The sequence below is a fragment of the Drosophila obscura genome, unplaced genomic scaffold (assembly GCF_018151105.1).
Source record: "Drosophila obscura isolate BZ-5 IFL unplaced genomic scaffold, ASM1815110v1 contig_56, whole genome shotgun sequence".
NCBI lineage: Eukaryota > Metazoa > Arthropoda > Insecta > Diptera > Drosophilidae > Drosophila > Drosophila obscura.
Genome location: NW_024542846.1, coordinates 76371 through 99236, shown reverse-complemented (window position 1 = coordinate 99236; position 22866 = coordinate 76371). Strand labels below are relative to the sequence as shown.

Below are 22866 nucleotides of genomic sequence, written 5' to 3'. Positions count from 1 at the left end.
AAAAGTAAAATGTGTGAGATATCATTCTGTTTTTGGTATCTTTTACTAGGTGTATTAATTTTTATCAATATTCAATGAAAAACTGTTGCATAGACAGTTCTAGAGAAAAACGTATTTTTCAAACCAACTAGTTTTTGCGTTCTTCAGCGTCACTTATATCGGAACTGCTGCTGCTTGCCTGCGATGGCTGATTGACTGCATGCCTACGATGGTTGGTGGGCTGCCTTTTATAGATCGGCTGGCCTTCGATTTTCCCATGAATGTCTTACAGATATTTTATTTCTACTTCACAATGTGGGAAGGGTTCTTACATAAATATATTATAGTCTGCGCGTGCAGACGGGCTGATCGGTAACAGAAGGTTACCTAATCATTAGCCCTGTAGTCAGTGTCCAATATTGCTGACGGGCTCGCGCATGTGAGTGGTTTGCCCGGTAACCGAGGGTTACCTAAGCAATCGCCTCCCAACAAGTGTCCAATGTCCCAGGTAAGGTGATCGATGTGCACCGGTACCGTGGGAAAGGAATTTCGTTGGCACTTAGCGTTTCTTGAACGGGATACTAGTGGGAAAGGAATGTCATTTGGGGAATTTTAAGGTTTATTTATTATTACAGATATATTTATATATATAGATATATTTATATATATAGATATATTGTCAACGTAATCAAAGAATTAAAAGCAGGTGTTGCCTGCGATGTTACAAGGTTATGGAATATTCAAAGAGCAAATTTCGGGAATACAAAATAAATTTTTTTTTAAAGTCAAGTCAAAGTTGAAAAACTGCCAAAAATGAGGTCAATATTCTAATGATTTCATATATTTCATCCATTAGACATGTGAAATCTCAAAAGAATTCGGAAAATAGATCTTCTATACAAATTTAAAGTTTATGAGATACTTTTTATAAGAAATGTATTTGTTTTCGAACAATTTTTAAAATTACATTTGATAAAAAATAAAGTTAAAAATTATTCAGGGGGTGACAGTGAAATAGGAAACGCGCAGAGGAATTCCGCTTAAAATTTTCCGTCGTGCCACAGAATTTCGAGCGATTTCGTTTTTCTTAGCATTGTCACAAACCAAATTCGAACTAAGGCTAGGGTTGTCACCTTTCAAGATTCAATTCGAATAGGGTTCATTTTGCAGTTTTATTGATTTTATCATATCAAAACAATTGGTTTTTCTTTTTTCTTTTATGATATAAAATAATTGATTTTTCAAAGCTGTACTTTTATAATTTCAAAGCAAAAAAACATTCCATATCGTGCTAGTCAAACAAAACAATGTACTCGGCAACTTTCCGTGCATGGCAGCAATCAGCTGTTCAAAAAAAGAGACATCTGAATTTTACGGTAAACTTAATTAAAATGCTTTTTCCGAAAATTTTGGCCATCGAAGAACTACGAAGGCAACATATTAGAATACAAACCTTGCAGCTCTGGCTTCTCAGATGCGCATCGGACTTGTTTTCGCGTTCAGACGATACGTATGTGGTTTTTGTGATTGTCTTCTCAAACTACTGCTAATTTAGTTCATTACAATTACCAGTATTTGGTATAATGATCGCTATGCTTCTATTTGTGCTGCCATGGGTCTGCACTTAGCCGAACAGGGGTTTTTGACATAAATGCAATGGCAATAATGTGTAGAAATTAAATTAAATTAAATTATGAGTGATTTTGATTCCGCTGAAAAATCAGTGTGTGTCACCGCGGAATGGAATTGAGGTGATTTTCCGAAGGAAGTGATTTCTGTGGCACCCGTGATTATTTGTAGGGTTAATAACCATTAAAATTTATTTATCGATGTAAAAAAAACAAAGTTTAGCCCACAATGCACCGCAAACAGGCAAATATTTTGACAGGAATCAGCTAATAGATGCCTTCTGATATAAAACGTAATTCCATATCAAAAAATAAGAGAAGGTAAATTTCAAAAGTCTCGACTTATTGAACATCGCTCGTATTAATACCAAATGTTCATTAAATCTACATACAACTTTTTCATGTACGACCACACTTAATATCGATTAACGATAAATCAAAAATTCATCTCAGGCAAAAATCATCTCAACAACGAAAATGTCTTTGTCATGATTTTCTACCATATTTCAGGTGGATTTTTAAACCAAGAACGCTTAGATGAACTTAGTTTACCTTTTACTGATGAATCACCCTACATTGCTAATGTAAAAAACTGGTATCACGAATTCAATCGTCTACGTCCTTTGTTTCAGGACGAATTTCGTGAAGGTCGTTTAAAATTAATTTTTGTGCCACAAAATATTGATGCTGTGCGCGAAATTATTGAGCAAGATCGGCATGTCACAAACCGTGAGGTTGAGGTATCCTTGGGCATTAGTATGACGACCATTAATAAGATTTTCCATGATCACATCGTGGTAACAATAGTTTTTGCGTGTTAAATCCCACGCAATTTAAAAATCGGCTATAAAAAGGCACGTGTCGATTGATGTAAGAAAAGTATACAAAAATACAATCGTGGTAGTTCAAAAGCTGTTTATAATATGTACACAGACGACGAATCGTGGATGTATAAATATGATCCCGAAAAATAAACAGTAATCGACGGTATGGATTTTTTTAAAGCGAGTCAAATACCATAACAACTTTCAAAACGAACCATTTTAAGTTAAGTCCCTGTTTAGTCGGAAACTGGTCAAAAACAACTGGTCATATCGCAATTTTTTCGATAGAGAAAAGGAAGGAAGATCATCATCAAGATAATCATATTTTGGCCGGAAGAATCGAGGAAAACTTTAATACCACAATCTGAGCTCTTTTTGAGCACCCAAAACATTGAATCAGGGCTATCTTACCTTGAGATATGTCCTCACATCAAATAGGCCTTTTTTGTTCCCAGCTGTACATATAATTGAGTGTTCAACGTTTTTTGACGACGAGAGAAGCTGATTAAGCCTTGTTTTGGAGATACTTTCTTCTGAGTGCCAAAACTGCGAAACTTTTAAAATCTTACAAAATAGGGTTTCAGACGCCTAAGATGTGTTTTTCATAATTTTTCAGAAACTTAAAAATAGTATGTAGAAACCTATGTAGATGACTTATTTCATGCTTTTCCACATATATTGTTGGTCTCAGACTCTTCAATTTAAGTGTACTGGAATAGGATAATACGGCAACACTTGCCAATGATGCGCCGCCGTCTTCTTCTATCCACAGGGCCCTTATCATTGTCGCATGTTCCATTTAACGGAAAAATCCAATGATGCGGCCCGGTGTAAAAAGGCTAGTAGATAATATACTAGATCATTAGATCTGGGGTATTCATGTAACACATGTGTTTCCGCAACTCTTAGCAACCAGTTCGAAATCTAAATCTCGAAATAAAAAGCCAAGTGCTGCTGGCTCGACCGTGTCGGAATTCAATCCATTTAAGAAATGTTCTATTAGGTATGGTAATCTCTTCCTCTTTCTATATCGATATTTACATATTACATACATGTTCTATAGCAATAAGCTTCTGTGAGAATGCACTGTACGTACTTTCTATACAATTCCATTTCTTAATGCTACAATTCAATATCTTAATGCTACAAATTCATTTTACTTATACAAATTACTAGTTTGCTCCCGGCCATAAGCCTTTTGCGCTAATTTGGCGTAAACAATATGTATAGATGTATATTAGGTTCAGCTAAAAAAATGTTTTTTGAAATTTAAACTTTATTTGTTATCTTTAGTTTTATAGTAACATTAAAGTTTTTATTTTTATTTAAAAAGACTTTTTATAGGTTGCTACCGAATTTTACAAAATTTTTGAAACAAAAAAGTTCAAAATTTTTATACCCGTACTCAAAAAAGAGTTAAGGGGTACATTAGATTTGTGGTAAAAGTGGATGTGTGTAACGCAGAGAAGGAAACGTTTCCGACCCCATAAAGTATATATATTCATGATCAGCATCAATAGCCGAGTCGATATAGACGTGTCTGTCTGTCCGTCAGTCCGTCTCGATGAGCGCCTGGATCTCAGAGACTATAAGAGCTAGAGAAACCAAATTTGGTTTCCAGACTTATGTGATATCACACTGCTACAAGTGTATTTCAGAATTTCGCCACGCCCCCTTCCGCCCCCGCAAAGGACGAAAATCTGTGGCAGCCACAATTTTAAAGATACGATAAAACTTTAACTGTATCGTAGAGAATGCCTATATCTACCAGATTGCCAAATCTGAATCAGATCGTATCATAATTGTAGCCAGAATAAATAAATTAATTTTCAGTTAATATCGGCATTAATTAGTTATTGGCAGTAAAAAAACCTGCACAAGTTTTTTCGAACTACTTAACTAAATATATCAACCACAGTTTAACTTCTTGATATTCACCAACCGTTAATTTTTTAACAGTGACAAAAAAAAAAAAATATGAACTAGTTTCTAAGTTTCATATTATTTGAAAAGACCGACGAACAACATTTTTTTAATTTTATTTACTAACGAACAGAAAGTCCGCTTGAAAAAACCTAACAAAAAAATTGTTCATCAAATTTTGGCCCAGCCTTATGTATATGCATGTAGGTTAGGTTAGGTTGAGGCGGCTGTCGGGTTCGTCAGAGACCCGACACACCTAGGCCGGTTTCGGCCCGTTGTGATACCGCATAGATCGTTCCCTCTTCCTTCGTGAAACACTATGTTATCCATTGTCCCATCCGGATGCCCTTATGAAGCTTGCGATCCGTCTGGGACTGATTGTAGACATGTCCGAAATGTCAATTAGGAAACAGATGTTCCACAGTCTCCTCCTCGTCCTCATCTCTACAGCTCCGACAGAAGTCGTTATAGAGGCACCCAGCCTGTTTGCATGGGTGCCTATTAGCCAATGTCCGGTAAGGGAGCGTATGAATGAGTTACACCTGCTCCTACTGAGTTTGCAAAGCTCATCGGTGCGCTTCCTAGTAATGTTAGGCCATGTTTGCCGAGTTATGCGACATAGTGGCACTGTTTGCCATCTGTCATTTATTAGTCGCTTAAAATGTTCTTTTATTTTGAGCTTGCAGGTGGCCATTGGCATACGAATATCCTCCTTATCATGGAGAAGGGGAATTGTTGTACCAGCTCTGGCCAGCTCGTCTGCTATACAGTTGCCTTCAATGTAGCCGAGCTTGTTGTTATCGCATTCAGCGATTTGATTTGTAGGGGCACGTTCCTGAAGGCAGCTCAAGGCTTCCCTGATCGCTATGACTTCCGCTTGGAAGACACTGCAGTGATCTGGGAGCCTGAAAGAGTGTCTTATATTCAGCTGTTCGGAGTAGATTCCTCCTCCGACTTTGTTGTCCATCTTTGAGCCATCAGTAAAGATTTGAATGGCTACATCTGGGCCAGGTTGTCCCTCGAGCCAGTTGATGATTGTTACGAAAGGGGTATCTGTATACTCCCTCGGAACACAGTAGTCCGTTTTTGTGGGGACGATTTTGTTTCCATTTAGGATGGACGCATGGCCGGTGTGATGTGACACCCATTGGTCAGAGTCTCTAAGACGGATTGCTGCCATTTCTGCCTGCTCCTTACCTGCAAGGTCAAGGCTCTGCAGGCATAGGATAGCATTTAGCGCATCCGTTGGTATTGTGCTCAGAGCTCCACTGATGCATAGGCCTGCAGTGCGCTGCACCTTGCCCAGTTGTTTAGTGATGGTCCCCTTTGATAGGGCAGGCCACCACACTGCGACTCCTTAGAGTAGTATTGGTCTTACTATTGCTAGGTATATCCATTGGACTATTCTTGGGTTCATGCCCCATTTTAGCCCAATGGCCTTCTTGCAAGTGTAGAGGGCTATCGTAGCCTTCTTCACTCTGTCTTTGATGCTCAGGTTCCAGCTAATTTTTGTCAATTACCAACCCTAAGTAACTGGCACTGTCGCTGAAGGAGAGCCTGCATCCGTTTAGTATTGGGGGGTTGAGAGACGGGATTTTGTATTTGGTTGTAAACAACACAAGTTCCGTTTTAGAGGGATTAACTCCCAGTCCACGCGACTTTGTCAATTCTGACAGTCGCGCGAGCTTTGCGGTCATTAGATCGCAGAGTGTTTGAGGGAATTTTTCCGAGAAGATAATGGCAACGTCGTCCGCGTATGCTACCACCTTGCAGCCCTTCCCTTCCAGGTCACACAGAATCTTGTTGACTGCTATGTTCCATAGAAGGGGAGACAGGACACCACCTTGCGGGGTGTCTCTGTTGACATACCTTGACTGAGTGGACGATCCCATTAATGATGTCACCGTCCTGCATGTGAGCAATTGATCTATGAGCATCACCAAGTGACGATCCACTCCCAGGGCAGTCAGGGCCTCCGTGATGGCTTCCGGTATGACGTTGTTAAAAGCTCCCTCGATGTCTAGGAAAGCTATTAAGGAGTATTCTTTGACGTGTAGGGATTTCTCTACCGTCGAGATTACTTCATGGAGTGCCGTTTCCGTGGATTTTCCTTTTCGGTAGGCATTTTGTGCGCCTGACAGCCACTGCGGATTTATGGTTGTTCTCAGCTGCAGCCCGACTAGTCTCTCAAAGGTTTTGAGAAGAAAGGACGATAGACTTATTGGTCTGAAGTCTTTTGGGGTTGTGTGTGAGGGTTTCCCTGCTTTGGGGATAAAGACAATTTTAGCCTTTAGCCAAGCGCGGGGGATTTTTCCCACTGTCAGTATCTTCCTAAAGATACTTTGCAGCCAGTTGATGGCCATGTCCCCGGCTTTTTGTAACTGAGCCGGAATGACTTGGTCCGGACCAGGCGATTTGAAGGATTTAAAGCTGTTTACTGCCCAGCTAATATTCCGTTTTGTGAGGATGTGCACCATCGAGGTTTCCGGGCCTTCACTTGGGGTGTCTGCCGGCTCGATGGTCGTGCACCCAGGAAAATGAGTATCGAGTAGAATATGTAGGGAGTCCTCACTAGAGTTTGTCCACGTACCATCCATTCTCTTGAGATATCCCACCGAGGGGATGTTTTTGACAGGATCTTGCGTAGCCTTGCGGCTTCTGACGTGTCTTCAATTTCGGAGCAAAATTTTTGCCTTTTGGCTCTCCTAGTTTCTTTTTTGTATAGGGTTAATTTACTTTTGTAATTTTCCCAGTGCGCTTCCTCGCTGCTGCTTTTGGCTCTGTTAAAGAGAGTCCCGCAGACTTTCCGGGGAGGGTATCTATTTGTTCACACCACCAGGGGGTTTCTTTTTCCCTCTTGGTTTGGTTGAGGGGCAAGCTGCCACGAAGGCCTTATTGCAAGCTTCCGTGAACTGTCCACAAGACGATTAAGATCGTCTTGTATGTCCGGGCATTTTGGTGCTAGGGGGGAGTAATCCCTCCATTTTTGGTCTATATATATCCCAGTTGGCTTTCCTGGGGTTAATATAGTTAGTAGGTTTGGTGCTTTCGAGCGATAGAACTGTCTCGATGTACCTGTGGTCGGCGAAGGAGTGATCCTCTAGGACTCTCCAACTCTTCATTATGTCTGACAGTTTGTGAGACAATAGAGTGAGGTCAATAACCTCTTGACGGTTTTTTATTATGAATGTGGGGTCGTTACCCCGATTACCAATAACTAGGTTGGAGTTTAAGATGAAGCTGAAAAGTGACTCACCCCTTGGGTGTGGTGTGTGGGGTGTGGTGAGCGTTGGCATTGCAGCCTATTATTAGGCTTGTATCCGACCTTTCGCTGTCGCTGGCTATCTTGCGAACGAGGTCACTGGAAGGATCGCTTTCCTCGTGAGCCATGTAGGACGACACCAGGTTCAGGCGTGTCCCCTGTAGCTCTAGGCTAGCCGCCGTGTTGTCGCCATTGCTAAAATTGTGGAGCAGAAAGATATTTAGGTGCTTTCTTGCTAGTATGCTAGGTTCTAATTTTACCTTCAGTTTGGGCTACAATCAGCTTGTAGTCCTTCGTCGCTAATCCACAGACCTTGCCTCCTACTACCCAAGGCTCTTGGATTAGGACTATGTCCCCTCCGCTCGCGACTAAGCGGAGTATTAGGGCAGCGGATGCTGCTTTACAGTGGTGGAGATTTATCTGCAGAAGCCTCAGAGACTATATTATAGTTGTTCTCCACCACTGTTATGTCGAGAATCTCGTCACGACACAACGCCTCAAAATCGAGCATCAGCTCCGTCTCCGAGGAGTAGCTCTCTAGGGCCGGCTCCGGGTCTACGTCGGGTGCCTCGATCTCCGAGTCAACGTCCTGCTCAACTGGGTTGTTGACAGGACGCGCCTCGCCGCTGCATCCGACTTGTAGACCTTCATGGTCACCGAGCTGAACCCGAAGTTGAGCTCTCCCTTGGCTGCCTCGATCGGGGCTAGTGACTCCTTATATAGGATTATCACTGCCTGGTTTGTGGGGCCTTTTGATGCCTCAACTTTGACCACCTTCCAGTCTGAGGTTGGCAGTGCTGGGTTGCATCTCTGCAACATCCTGAGGATTCGCTCGGGCTCCTTAAAAGTGGCCGGCACCCATATACGAGCCCTTGGTCTGCTGGGCACCTCGCTCCAGTCAACAGCGACGAGCTTCTCCCCAGCGTACTCTTCTCCGATTTGCGCCACCGCAGCTTTATATAGCTTCACGGACCGCTCATCTTCGCAGGCTACCACTTTGATGCTTCCCTGGAACCATCCCATGTCTTTACAGACTGGAGGTGGCCCGGGATCCTTATCGAGAAGCTCGAAGCAGCGGTCGGCCAGTGCCGCTTTCACCCACTTCCATTGGCTTCTAGGTATTTTCCCCTCCGCGCTGCCGTTGTCGAGAACGCCTATCAGCGTCCTCTCCTTGGCAATCTGCGCGAAGGATACGTTTGGTATCACCCTGGAGCGCTTCGCGGCAGTCCGGGCGTCTCTTGAGAGCGCTGCCTCTTCGGTTGTGCTGCCACCTTCTGTGGCTCCACACTGAAGTTGGGCAACACCGCCGAGGCCCATTCCGGCGTTCTGCCGATGGAGTATGTGGCCAGCACTCCTCTTTTCGGCATAGCTATATATCCTGGTTTGGACACTGGTTGATGGTAAGCCATCACCCGCCGCTTCACCGGAAGGTTGGGCAGCCGCAATATTGCTTAGCTGCCCTACCATGGTATCAGTTTTGGGTGATGGCTTTCCACCCATCCCAGATTTGGGATGGGACCCACCCGGGTTCATACCTGCATATTGGGGCTGGGATGTGGGTAGGTAATGTGTAGGGATGGGAGTGTGTGAGCTACTTAATGAAAACCCGCTGGCTGTCCGGGACTGCTTATTTCCGGTCTCTCCCTCAGAGCCAACTTAGTTGATTCTCTTTGGGATGCCCGCTTATTCGCAGCTGACCTCCCCACTAGGGTAGGCCGTTCGCTATCCGCAACCTGCGACCCGTCCGGTGGTCTCAGCTAGGCCCCCTCTGAGCCACCACAAAGCCCAATAGGATCATCGGATATATGCATGTAAAAGTCATACGATTTTCCCACACTGTTCAGAACCTTTAATCAGCATCATTATTTTCTTGAGCTGATTGTCCACCTCCTGGTTCTGTCACCTTAATTTCAGAAAAATTCGTATTATCCACATTGCGGCAATCGCAGAATCATAAGGAATTATCTAATATTTCATAATATGAGGAAAACTTAAAAACCATTGCTTGCGTGATTCGGCGTTGGAGACAATTCGATCGTTAGAACTCTCGGATGGAAACTTTAACATGGCATTAGAGTTATTGGAAAAGACATTGGAAACCGTAGATTTCGCTATGGCAACTTATGCGCCGAGCAGTCAGGTTGGCAGAAGTACAAAAACTAACCATTCTATGGTTAGTGTTAAATCCCACACAATTTAAAAATCGGCTATAAAAAGGCACGTGTCGATTGATGTAAGAAAAGTATACAAAAATACAATCGTGGTGGTTCAAAAGCTGTGTATAATATGTACACGATGGATTTTTTTTAAGCGAGTCAAATACCATAACAACTTTCAAAACGAACCATTTTAAGTCAAGTCCCTGTTTAGTCGGAAACTGGTCAAAAACAACTGGTCATATCGCAATTTTTTCGATAGAGAAAAGGAAGGAAGATCATCATCAAGATAATCATATTTTGGCCATACCACAATATGAGCTCTTCTTGAGCACCCAAAACATTGAATCAGGGCTATCTTACCTTGAGATATGTCCTCACATCAAATAGGCCCTTTTTGTTCCCAGCTTTACATATAATTGAGTGTTCAACGTTTTTTGACGACGAGAGAAGTTGATTAAGCCTTGTTTTGGAGATACTTTCTTCTGAGTGCCAAAACTGCGAAACTTTTAAAATGTTACAAAATAGGGTTTTAGACGCCTAAGATGTGTTTTTCATAATTTTTCAGAAACTTAAAAATAGTATGTAGATGACTTATTTCATGCTTTTCCCCATATATTGTTGGTCTCAGACTCTTCAATTTAAGTGTACTGGAATAGGATAATACGGCAACACTTGCCAATGATGCGCCGCATGATTAAAAATGCGGTCGTATCACTGTCTTCTTCTATCCATAGGGCCCTTATGGGCATCATTGTCGCATGTTCCATTTAACGGAAAAATCCAATGATGCGGCCCGGTGTAAAAAGGCTAGTAGATAATATACTAAATCATTAGATCTGGGGTGTTCATTTAACAGATGTATAGATGTACATATATTAGGTTCAGCTAAAAAAATGTTTTTTTGAAATTTAAACGGGACACCCCTTTATTTTGTTATCTTTAGTTTGATAGTAATATTAAAGTTTTTATTTTTATTTAAAAAAACTTTTTAGAGGTTGCTACCGAATTTTACAAAATTTTTGAAACAAAAAAGTTCAAACATTTTTTTCTTTCATGTGGTGAAATCTGTTTCATATATATTGTGATACCATTACTATCGGCATTAATTAGTTATTGGCAGTAAGAAAACCTGCACAAGTTTTTGCGAACTAGTTAACTAAATATATCAACCAAAGCTGAACTTCTTGATATTCACCAACCGTTTATTTTTTAACAGTGACTAAAAAAAAATAATTATTATCAATATGAACTAGTTTCTAAGTTTCATATTATTTGAAAAGACCGACGAAAAACATTTTTAAAATTTTATTTAATAACGAACAGAAAGTCCGCTTGAAAAAACAAAACAATAAAATTGTTCATCAAATTTTGGCCCAGCATTATGTATATGCATGTAACAGTCATACGATTTACCCACACTGTTCACAACTTATATTTTTAATCAGCATCAGTATTTTCTTGAGCTGATTGTCCACATCCTGGTCCTGTCACCTTAATTTCAGAAAAATTCGTATTATCCACATTGCGGAAATCGCAGAATCATAAGGAATTATCTAATATTTCATAATATGAGGAAAACTTAACAAAGATATATTTTAAGTGATTCTAATATATTTTCTTTATATATATTTAAGATTGGAACTTCACTCGGAGAGCGGAAATAACAAGCCAGAACTAATATTCATGGACCAAGTAGAGGACATTTCATCTGAGTTTATTTTACACAAAAACGAAAATTGCATTCAAATTCGCATTAATGATGGTAGTCGAGATGGTAGGATTGTTTTAACGAACTCTGTAAGAAATTCAAAACTATTATATTTTAAACTGTTATAAAAATACCAATAATGTTTTTTCAGGATGAAATCGGATTAAAGGAATGGGCGTCATCTTTGAGATCCGCGCACAAAATGTCGCAAGATCTCTTAGGATCAATGGCTAAAAAAGCTGGAAAAATTTATGGTAGTGAACGAGATGCCAACAAATCTATATATATTTTAGGGGGTAATTGTTCAACGAAATCGTCTAATGGGTCTAATTAATTATTTAACAATTTATGTACAACAATTTACCAATTACTGCTATGTAAAACGATGTAGAGGTATACACAATGGAAATAAATTTGGAGAGATTCCTAAAAACCCACCTCATCTTTAAATTTTTAATTTAAAAATATATTATATTATTATTATATTGTTAATAGAAATGGGTTTGCCTTAAAGCTCATAGTAAACTAGATAGTGAAATTGAGGTAAAGTTCTGTTCTGTTACTGTTCAAGAGCCCTACATAAGGGCTTGTTACTCTCGTAATTGCTGTGTTTTTGCGTGTTAAATCCCACATAATTTAAAAATCGGCTATAAAAAGGCACGTGTCGATTGATGTAAGAAATGTATACAAAAATACAATCGTGGTGGTTCAAAAGCTGTGTATAATATGTACACGATGACGAATCGTGGATATATAAATCGTAATGTGTATAATGTATATCGTATATGTATATCGTATATAAATGACGAATCGTGGATATATAAATATGATCCCGAAAAATAAACAGTAATCGACGGTATGGATTTTGTAAAAGCGAGTCAAATACCATAACAACTTTCAAAACGAACCATTTTAAGTCAAGTCCCTGTTTAGTCGGAAACTGGTCAAAAACAACTGGTCATATCGCAATTTTTTCGATAGAGAAAAGGAAGGAAGATTATCATCAAGATAATCATATTTTGGCCATACCACAATCTGAGCTCTTTTTGAGCACCCAAAACATTGAATCGGGGCTATCTTACCTTGAGATATGTCCTCACATCAAATAGTCCTTTTTTGTTCCCAGCTGTACATATAATTGAGTGTTCAACGTTTTTTGACGACGAGAGAAGCTGATTAAGCCTTGTTTTGGAGATACTTTCTTCTGAGTGGCAAAACTGCGAAACTTTTAAAATGTTACAAAATAGGGTTTCAGACGCCTAAGATGTGTTTTTCATAATTTTTCAGAAACTTAAAAATAGTATGTAGATGACTTATTTCATGCTTTTCCCCATATATTGTTGGTCTCAGACTCTTCAATTTAAGTGTACTGGAATAGGATAATACGGCAACACTTGCCAATGATGCGCCGCATGATTAAAAATGCGGTCGTATCACTGTCTTCTTCTATCCATAGGGCCCTTATGGGCATCATTGTCGCATGTTCCATTTAACGGAAAAATCCAATGATGCGGCCCGGTGTAAAAAGGCTAGTAGATAATATACTAAATCATTAGATCTGGGGTGTTCATTTAACAGATGTATAGATGTACCTATATTAGGTTCAGCTAAAAAAATGTTTTTTTGAAATTTAAACGGGACACCCCTTTATTTTGTTATCTTTAGTTTGATAGTAATATTAAAGTTTTTATTTTTATTTAAAAAAACTTTTTAGAGGTTGCTACCGAATTTTACAAAATTTTTGAAACAAAAAAGTTCAAACATTTTTTTCTTTCATGTGGTGAAATCTGTTTCATATATATTGTGATACCATTAATATCGGCATTAATTAGTTATTGGCAGTAAAAAAACCTGCACAAGTTTTTGCGAACTAGTTAACTAAATATATCAACCAAAGCTGAACTTCTTGATATTCACCAACCGTTAATTTTTTAACAGTGACTAAAAAAAAAAATAAAAATACCTTATTATCAATATGAACTAGTTTCTAAGTTTCATATTATTTGAAAAGACCGACGAACATTTTTTAAATTTTATTAACTAACGAACAGAAAGTCCGCTTGAAAAAACAAAACAATAAAATGGTTCATCAAATTTTGGCCCAGCATTATGTATATGCATGTAACAGTCATACGATTTACCCACACTGTTCACAACTTATATTTTTAATCAGCATCAGTATTTTCTTGAGCTGATTGTCCACATCCTGGTCCTGTCACCTTAATTTCAGAAAAATTCGTATTATCCACATTGCGGCAATCGCAGAATCATAAGGAATTATCTAATATTTCATAATATGAGGAAAACTTAACAACCATTGCTTGCGTGATTCGGCGTTGGAGACAATTCGATCGTTAGAACTCTCGGATGGAAACTATAACATGGCATTAGAGTTATTGGAAAAGACATTGGAAACCGTAGATTTCGCTATGGCAACTTATGCGCCGAGCAGTCAGGTTGGCAGAAGTACAAAAACTAACCATTCTATGGTTAGTGTTAAATCCCACACAATTTAAAAATCGGCTATAAAAAGGCACGTGTCGATTGATGTAAGAAAAGTATACAAAAATACAATCGTGGTGGTTCAAAAGCTGTGTATAATATGTACACGATGGATTTTTTTTAAGCGAGTCAAATACCATAACAACTTTCAAAACGAACCATTTTAAGTCAAGTCCCTGTTTAGTCGGAAACTGGTCAAAAACAACTGGTCATATCGCAATTTTTTCGATAGAGAAAAGGAAGGAAGATCATCATCAAGATAATCATATTTTGGCCATACCACAATATGAGCTCTTCTTGAGCACCCAAAACATTTAATCAGGGCTATCTTACCTTGAGATATGTCCTCACATCAAATAGGCCCTTTTTGTTCCCAGCTTTACATATAATTGAGTGTTCAACGTTTTTTGACGACGAGAGAAGTTGATTAAGCCTTGTTTTGGAGATACTTTCTTCTGAGTTCCAAAACTGCGAAAACTTTTAAAATGTTACAAAATAGGGTTTTAGACGCCTAAGATGTGTTTTTCATAATTTTTCAGAAACTTAAAAATAGTATGTAGAAACCTATGTAGATGACTTATTTCATGCTTTTCCCCATATATTTTTGGTCTCAGACTCTTCAATTTAAGTGTACTGGAATAGGATAATACGGCAACACTTGCCAATGATGCGCCGCCGTCTTCTTCTTCCACAGGGCCCTTATCATTGTCGCATGTTCCATTTAATATACTAAATCATTAGATCTGGGGTATTCATTTAACAGATGTATAGATGTACATATATTAGGTTCAGCTAAAAAAATGTTTTTTTGAAATTTAAACGGGACACCCCTTTATTTTGTTATCTTTAGTTTGATAGTAATATTAAAGTTTTTATTTTTATTTAAAAAAACGTTTTAGAGGTTGCTACCTAATTTTACAAAATTTTTGAAACAAAAAACATTTTTTTTCTTTAATGTGGTGAAATCTGTTTCATATACATATATTGATACCATTAATATCGGCATTAATTAGTTATTGGCAGTAAAAAAACCTGCACAAGTTTTTTCGAACTACTTAACTAAATATATCAACCACAGTTTAACTTCTTGATATTCACCAACCGTTAATTTTTTAACAGTGACAAAAAAAATATGAACTAGTTTCTAAGTTTCATATTATTTGAAAAGACCGACGAACAACATTTTTTTAATTTTATTTACTAACGAACAGAAAGTCCGCTTGAAAAAACCTAACAAAAAAATTGTTCATCAAATTTTGGCCCAGCCTTATGTATATGCATGTAGGTTAGGTTAGGTTGAGGCGGCTGTCGGGTTCGTCAGAGACCCGACACACCTAGGCCGGTTTCGGCCCGTTGTGATACCGCATAGATCGTTCCCTCTTCCTTCGTGAAACACTATGTTATCCATTGTCCCATCCGGATGCCCTTATGAAGCTTGCGATCCGTCTGGGACTGATTGTAGACATGTCCGAAATGTCAATTAGGAAACAGATGTTCCACAGTTCCTCCTCGTCTCACTCTACAGCTCCGACAGAAGTCGTTATAGAGGCACCCAGCCTGTTTGCATGGGTGCCTATTAGCCAATGTCCGGTAAGGGAGCGTATGAATGAGTTACACCTGCTCCTACTGAGTTGCAAAGCTCATCGGTGCGCTTCCTAGTAATGTTAGGCCATGTTTGCCGAGTTATGCGACATAGTGGCACTGTTTGCCATCTGTCATTTATTAGTCGCTTAAAATGTTCTTTTATTTTGAGCTTGCAGGTGGCCATTGGCATACGAATATCCTCCTTATCATGGAGAAGGGGAATTGTTGTACCAGCTCTGGCCAGCTCGTCTGCTATACAGTTGCCTTCAATGTCCTGGTGGCCCGGGACCCATATTAGGCTGATGACAAACTGATAAGCCATCTCATGGAGAGATTTGCGACAGTTTGCCACGGTAGCCGAGCTTGTTGTTATCGCATTCAGCGGTTTGATTTGTAGGGGCACGTTCCTGAAGGCAGCTCAAGGCTTCCCTGATCGCTATGACTTCCGCTTGGAAAGACACTGCAGTGATCTGGGAGCCTGAAAGAGTGTCTTATATTCAGCTGTTCGGAGTAGATTCCTCCTCCGACTTTGTTGTCCATCTTTGAGCCATCAGTAAAGATTTGAATGGCTACATCTGGGCGAGGTTGTCCCTCGAGCCAGTTGATGATTGTTACGAAAGGGGTATCTGTATACTCCCTCGGAACACAGTAGTCCGTTATTGTGGGGACGATTTTGTTTCCATTTAGGATGGACGCATGGCCGGTGTGATGTGACACCCATTGGTCAGAGTCTCTAAGACGGATTGCTGCCATTTCTGCCTGCTCCTTACCTGCAAGGTCAAGGCTCTGCAGGCATAGGATAGCATTTAGCGCATCCGTTGGTATTGTGCTCAGAGCTCCACTGATGCATAGGCCTGCAGTGCGCTGCACCTTGCCCAGTTGTTTAGTGATGGTCCCCTTTGATAGGGCAGGCCACCACACTGCGACTCCTTAGAGTAGTATTGGTCTTACTATTGCTAGGTATATCCATTGGACTATTCTTGGGTTCATGCCCCATTTTAGCCCAATGGCCTTCTTGCAAGTGTAGAGGGCTATCGTAGCCTTCTTCACTCTGTCTTTGATGCTCAGGTTCCAGCTAATTTTTGTCAATTACCAACCCTAAGTAACTGGCACTGTCGCTGAAGGAGAGCCTGCATCCGTTTAGTATTGGGGGTTGAGAGACGGGATTTTGTATTTGGTTGTAAACAACACAAGTTCCGTTTTAGAGGGATTAACTCCCAGTCCACGCGACTTTGTCCATTCTGACAGTCGCGCGAGCTTTGCGGTCATTAGATCGCAGAGTGTTTGAGGGAATTTTTCCGAGAAGATAATGGCAACGTCGTCCGCGTATGCTACCACCTTGCAGCCCTTCCCTTCCAGGTCACACAGAATCTTGTTGACTGCTATGTTCCATAGAAGGGGAGACAGGACACCACCTTGCGGGGTGTCTCTGTTGACATACCTTGACTGAGTGGACGATCCCATTAATGATGTCACCGTCCTGCATGTGAGCAATTGATCTATGAGCATCACCAAGTGACGATCCACTCCCAGGGCAGTCAGGGCCTCCGTGATGGCTTCCGGTATGACGTTGTTAAAAGCTCCCTCGATGTCTAGGAAAGCTATTAAGGAGTATTCTTTGACGTGTAGGGATTTCTCTACCGTCGAGATTACTTCATGGAGTGCCGTTTCCGTGGATTTTCCTTTTCGGTAGGCATGTTGTGCGCCTGACAGCCACTGAGGATTTATGGTTGTTCTCAGCTGCAGCCCGACTAGTCTCTCAAAGGTTTTGAGAAGAAAGGACGATAGACTTATTGGTCTGAAGTCTTTTGGGGTTGTGTGTGAGGGTTTCCCTGCTTTGGGGATAAAGACAATTTTAGCCTTTAGCCAAGCGCGGGGGATTTTTCCCACTGTCAGTATCTTCCTAAAGATACTTTGCAGCCAGTTGATGGCCATGTCCCCGGCTTTTTGTAACTGAGCCGGAATGACTTGGTCCGGACCAGGCGATTTGAAGGATTTAAAGCTGTTTACTGCCCAGCTAATATTCCGTTTTGTGAGGATGTGCACCATCGAGGTTTCCGGGCCTTCACTTGGGGTGTCTGCCGGCTCGATGGTCGTGCACCCAGGAAAATGAGTATCGAGTAGAATATGTAGGGAGTCCTCACTAGAGTTTGTCCACGTACCATCCATTCTCTTGAGATATCCCACCGAGGGGGATGTTTTTGACAGGATCTTGCGTAGCCTTGCGGCTTCTGACGTGTCTTCAATTTCGGAGCAAAATTTTTGCCTTTTGGCTCTCCTAGTTTCTTTTTTGTATAGGGTTAATTTACTTTTGTAATTTTCCCAGTGCGCTTCCTCGCTGCTGCTTTTGGCTCTGTTAAAGAGAGTCCCGCAGACTTTCCGGAGGGTATCTATTTGTTCACACCACCAGGGGGTTTCTTTTTCCCTCTTGGTTTGGTTGAGGGGCAAGCTGCCACGAAGGCCTTATTGCAAGCTTCCGTGAACTGTCCACAAGACGATTAAGATCGTCTTGTATGTCCGGGCATTTTGGTGCTAGGGGGGAGTAATCCCTCCATTTTTGGTCTATATATATCCCAGTTGGCTTTCCTGGGGTTAATATAGTTAGTAGGTTTGGTGCTTTCGAGCGATAGAACTGTCTCGATGTACCTGTGGTCGGCGAAGGAGTGATCCTCTAGGACTCTCCAACTCTTCATTATGTCTGACAGTTTGTGAGACAATAGAGTGAGGTCAATAACCTCTTGACGGTTTTTTATTATGAATGTGGGGTCGTTACCCCGATTACCAATAACTAGGTTGGAGTTTAAGATGAAGCTGAAAAGTGACTCACCCCTTACATTTGTATCCGAGCTCCCCCATTGGGTGTGGTGAGCGTTGGCATTGCAGCCTATTATTAGGCTTGTATCCGACCTTTCGCTGTCGCTGGCTATCTTGCGAACGAGGTCACTGGAAGGATCGCTTTCCTCGTGAGCCATGTAGGACGACACCAGGTTCAGGCGTGTCCCCTGTAGCTCTAGGCTAGCCGCCGTGTTGTCGCCATTGCTAAAATTGTGGAGCAGAAAGATATTTAGGTGCTTTCTTGCTAGTATGCTAGGTTCTAATTTTACCTTCAGTTTGGGCTACAATCAGCTTGTAGTCCTTCGTCGCTAATCCACAGACCTTGCCTCCTACTACCCAAGGCTCTTGGATTAGGACTATGTCCCCCTCCGCTCGCGACTAAGCGGAGTATTAGGGCAGCGGATGCTGCTTTACAGTGGTGGAGATTTATCTGCAGAAGCCTCAGAGACTATATTATAGTTGTTCTCCACCACTGTTATGTCGAGAATCTCGTCACGACACAACGCCTCAAAATCGAGCATCAGCTCCGTCTCCGAGGAGTAGCTCTCTAGGGCCGGCTCCGGGTCTACGTCGGGTGCCTCGATCTCCGAGTCAACGTCCTGCTCAACTGGGTTGTTGACAGGACGCGCCTCGGCCGCTGCATCCGACTTGTAGACCTTCATGGTCACCGAGCTGAACCCGAAGTTGAGCTCTCCCTTGGCTGCCTCGATCGGGGCTAGTGACTCCTTATATAGGATTATCACTGCCTGGTTTGTGGGGCCTTTTGATGCCTCAACTTTGACCACCTTCCAGTCTGAGGTTGGCAGTGCTGGGTTGCATCTCTGCAACATCCTGAGGATTCGCTCGGGCTCCTTAAAAGTGGCCGGCACCCATATACGAGCCCTTGGTCTGCTGGGCACCTCGCTCCAGTCAACAGCGACGAGCTTCTCCCCAGCGTACTCTTCTCCGATTTGCGCCACCGCAGCTTTATATAGCTTCACGGACCGCTCATCTTCGCAGGCTACCACTTTGATGCTTCCCTGGAACCATCCCATGTCTTTACAGACTGGAGGTGGCCCGGGATCCTTATCGAGAAGCTCGAAGCAGCGGTCGGCCAGTGCCGCTTTCACCCACTTCCATTGGCTTCTAGGTATTTTCCCCTCCGCGCTGCCGTTGTCGAGAACGCCTATCAGCGTCCTCTCCTTGGCAATCTGCGCGAAGGATACGTTTGGTATCACCCTGGAGCGCTTCGCGGCAGTCCGGGCGTCTCTTGAGAGCGCTGCCTCTTCGGTTGTGCTGCCACCTTCTGTGGCTCCACACTGAAGTTGGGCAACACCGCCGAGGCCCATTCCGGCGTTCTGCCGATGGAGTATGTGGCCAGCACTCCTCTTTTCGGCATAGCTATATATCCTGGTTTGGACACTGGTTGATGGTAAGCCATCACCCGCCGCTTCACCGGAAGGTTGGGCAGCCGCAATATTGCTTAGCTGCCCTACCATGGTATCAGTTTTGGGTGATGGCTTTCCACCCATCCCAGATTTGGGATGGGACCCACCCGGGTTCATACCTGCATATTGGGGCTGGGATGTGGGTAGGTAATGTGTAGGGATGGGAGTGTGTGAGCTACTTAATGAAAACCCGCTGGCTGTCCGGGACTGCTTATTTCCGGTCTCTCCCTCAGAGCCAACTTAGTTGATTCTCTTTGGGATGCCCGCTTATTCGCAGCTGACCTCCCCACTAGGGTAGGCCGTTCGCTATCCGCAACCTGCGACCCGTCCGGTGGTCTCAGCTAGGCCCCCTCTGAGCCACCACAAAGCCCAATAGGATCATCGGATATATGCATGTAAAAGTCATACGATTTTCCCACACTGTTCAGAACCTTTAATCAGCATCATTATTTTCTTGAGCTGATTGTCCACCTCCTGGTTCTGTCACCTTAATTTCAGAAAAATTCGTATTATCCACATTGCGGCAATCGCAGAATCATAAGGAATTATCTAATATTTCATAATATGAGGAAAACTTAACAACCATTGCTTGCGTGATTCGGCGTTGGAGACAATTCGATCGTTAGAACTCTCGGATGGAAACTATAACATGGCATTAGAGTTATTGGAAAAGACATTGGAAACCGTAGATTTCGCTATGGCAACTTATGCGCCGAGCAGTCAGGTTGGCAGAAGTACAAAAACTAACCATTCTATGGTTAGTGTTAAATCCCACACAATTTAAAAATCGGCTATAAAAAGGCACGTGTCGATTGATGTAAGAAAAGTATACAAAAATACAATCGTGGTGGTTCAAAAGCTGTGTATAATATGTACACGATGGATTTTTTTTAAGCGAGTCAAATACCATAACAACTTTCAAAACGAACCATTTTAAGTCAAGTCCCTGTTTAGTCGGAAACTGGTCAAAAACAACTGGTCATATCGCAATTTTTTCGATAGAGAAAAGGAAGGAAGATCATCATCAAGATAATCATATTTTGGCCATACCACAATATGAGCTCTTCTTGAGCACCCAAAACATTGAATCAGGGCTATCTTACCTTGAGATATGTCCTCACATCAAATAGGCCCTTTTTGTTCCCAGCTTTACATATAATTGAGTGTTCAACGTTTTTTGACGACGAGAGAAGTTGATTAAGCCTTGTTTTGGAGATACTTTCTTCTGAGTGCCAAAACTGCGAAACTTTTAAAATGTTACAAAATAGGGTTTTAGACGCCTAAGATGTGTTTTTCATAATTTTTCAGAAACTTAAAAATAGTATGTAGATGACTTATTTCATGCTTTTCCCCATATATTGTTGGTCTCAGACTCTTCAATTTAAGTGTACTGGAATAGGATAATACGGCAACACTTGCCAATGATGCGCCGCATGATTAAAAATGCGGTCGTATCACTGTCTTCTTCTATCCATAGGGCCCTTATGGGCATCATTGTCGCATGTTCCATTTAACGGAAAAATCCAATGATGCGGCCCGGTGTAAAAAGGCTAGTAGATAATATACTAAATCATTAGATCTGGGGTGTTCATTTAACAGATGTATATATGTACATATATTAGGTTCAGCTAAGAAAATGTTTTTTTGAAATTTAAACGGGACACCCCTTTATTTTGTTATCTTTAGTTTGATAGTAATATTAAAGTTTTTATTTTTATTTAAAAAAACTTTTTAGAGGTTGCTACCGAATTTTACAAAATTTTTGAAACAAAAAAGTTCAAACATTTTTTTCTTTCATGTGGTGAAATCTGTTTCATATATATTGTGATACCATTAATATCGGCATTAATTAGTTATTGGCAGTAAAAAAACATGCACAAGTTTTTGCGAACTAGTTAACTAAATATATCAACCACAGCTGAACTTCTTGATATTCACCAACCGTTAATTTTTTAACAGTGACTAAAAAAAAATAATTATTATCAATATGAACTAGTTTCTAAGTTTCATATTATTTGAAAAGACCGACGAAAAACATTTTTAAAATTTTATTTAATAACGAACAGAAAGTCCGCTTGAAAAAACAAAACAATAAAATTGTTCATCAAATTTTGGCCCAGCATTATGTATATGCATGTAACAGTCATACGATTTACCCACACTGTTCACAACTTATATTTTTAATCAGCATCAGTATTTTCTTGAGCTGATTGTCCACATCCTGGTCCTGTCACCTTAATTTCAGAAAAATTCGTATTATCCACATTGCGGAAATCGCAGAATCATAAGGAATTATCTAATATTTCATAATATGAGGAAAACTTAACAAAGATATATTTTAAGTGATTCTAATATATTTTCTTTATATATATTTAAGATTGGAACTTCACTCGGAGAGCGGAAATAACAAGCCAGAACTAATATTCATGGACCAAGTAGAGGACATTTCATCTGAGTTTATTTTACACAAAAACGAAAATTGCATTCAAATTCGCATTAATGATGGTAGTCGAGATGGTAGGATTGTTTTAACGAACTCTGTAAGAAATTCAAAACTATTATATTTTAAACTGTTATAAAAATACCAATAATGTTTTTTCAGGATGAAATCGGATTAAAGGAATGGGCGTCATCTTTGAGATCCGCGCACAAAATGTCGCAAGATCTCTTAGGATCAATGGCTAAAAAAGCTGGAAAAATTTATGGTAGTGAACGAGATGCCAACAAATCTATATATATTTTAGGGGGTAATTGTTCAACGAAATCGTCTAATGGGTCTAATTAATTATTTAACAATTTATGTACAACAATTACTGCTATGTAAAACGATGTAGAGGTATACACAATGGAAATAAATTTGGAGAGATTCCTAAAAACCCACCTCATCTTTAAATTTTTAATTTAAAAATATATTATATTATTATTATATTGTTAATAGAAATGGGTTTGCCTTAAAGCTCATAGTAAACTAGATAGTGAAATTGAGGTAAAGTTCTGTTCTGTTACTGTTCAAGAGCCCTACATAAGGGCTTGTT

General features: G+C 40.8%; 1 protein-coding gene and 1 long non-coding RNA gene across 5 annotated transcripts in view; both read left to right on the top strand.

The window, feature by feature from the left end:
- Positions 1 to 11838, top strand: part of LOC111076206 (G protein-coupled receptor kinase 1) — a 163760-nt gene extending 151922 nt beyond the window's left edge. The window contains exons 14-15 of the mRNA XM_041595346.1: positions 11410 to 11572; positions 11635 to 11838. Of these exons, the coding sequence (XP_041451280.1) occupies positions 11410 to 11572; positions 11635 to 11817 (346 nt within the window). The 3' untranslated portion in view covers positions 11818 to 11838. The remainder of the gene's footprint in view (positions 1 to 11409; positions 11573 to 11634) is intronic.
- A 485-nt stretch (positions 11839 to 12323) lies between these two features.
- LOC121404925 lies at positions 12324 to 22716 on the top strand. 4 transcript variants are annotated; one of them, XR_005968282.1, is made up of 3 exons: positions 12324 to 12339; positions 22209 to 22371; positions 22434 to 22716. It is a non-coding gene; the product is annotated as an uncharacterized LOC121404925 (long non-coding RNA). The 4 variants fall into 4 exon arrangements; XR_005968283.1 differs by lacking the exon at positions 12324 to 12339 and adding an exon at positions 20573 to 20588; XR_005968281.1 differs by lacking the exon at positions 12324 to 12339 and adding an exon at positions 21640 to 21655.
- The last annotated feature ends 150 nt before the right edge of the window (positions 22717 to 22866 follow it).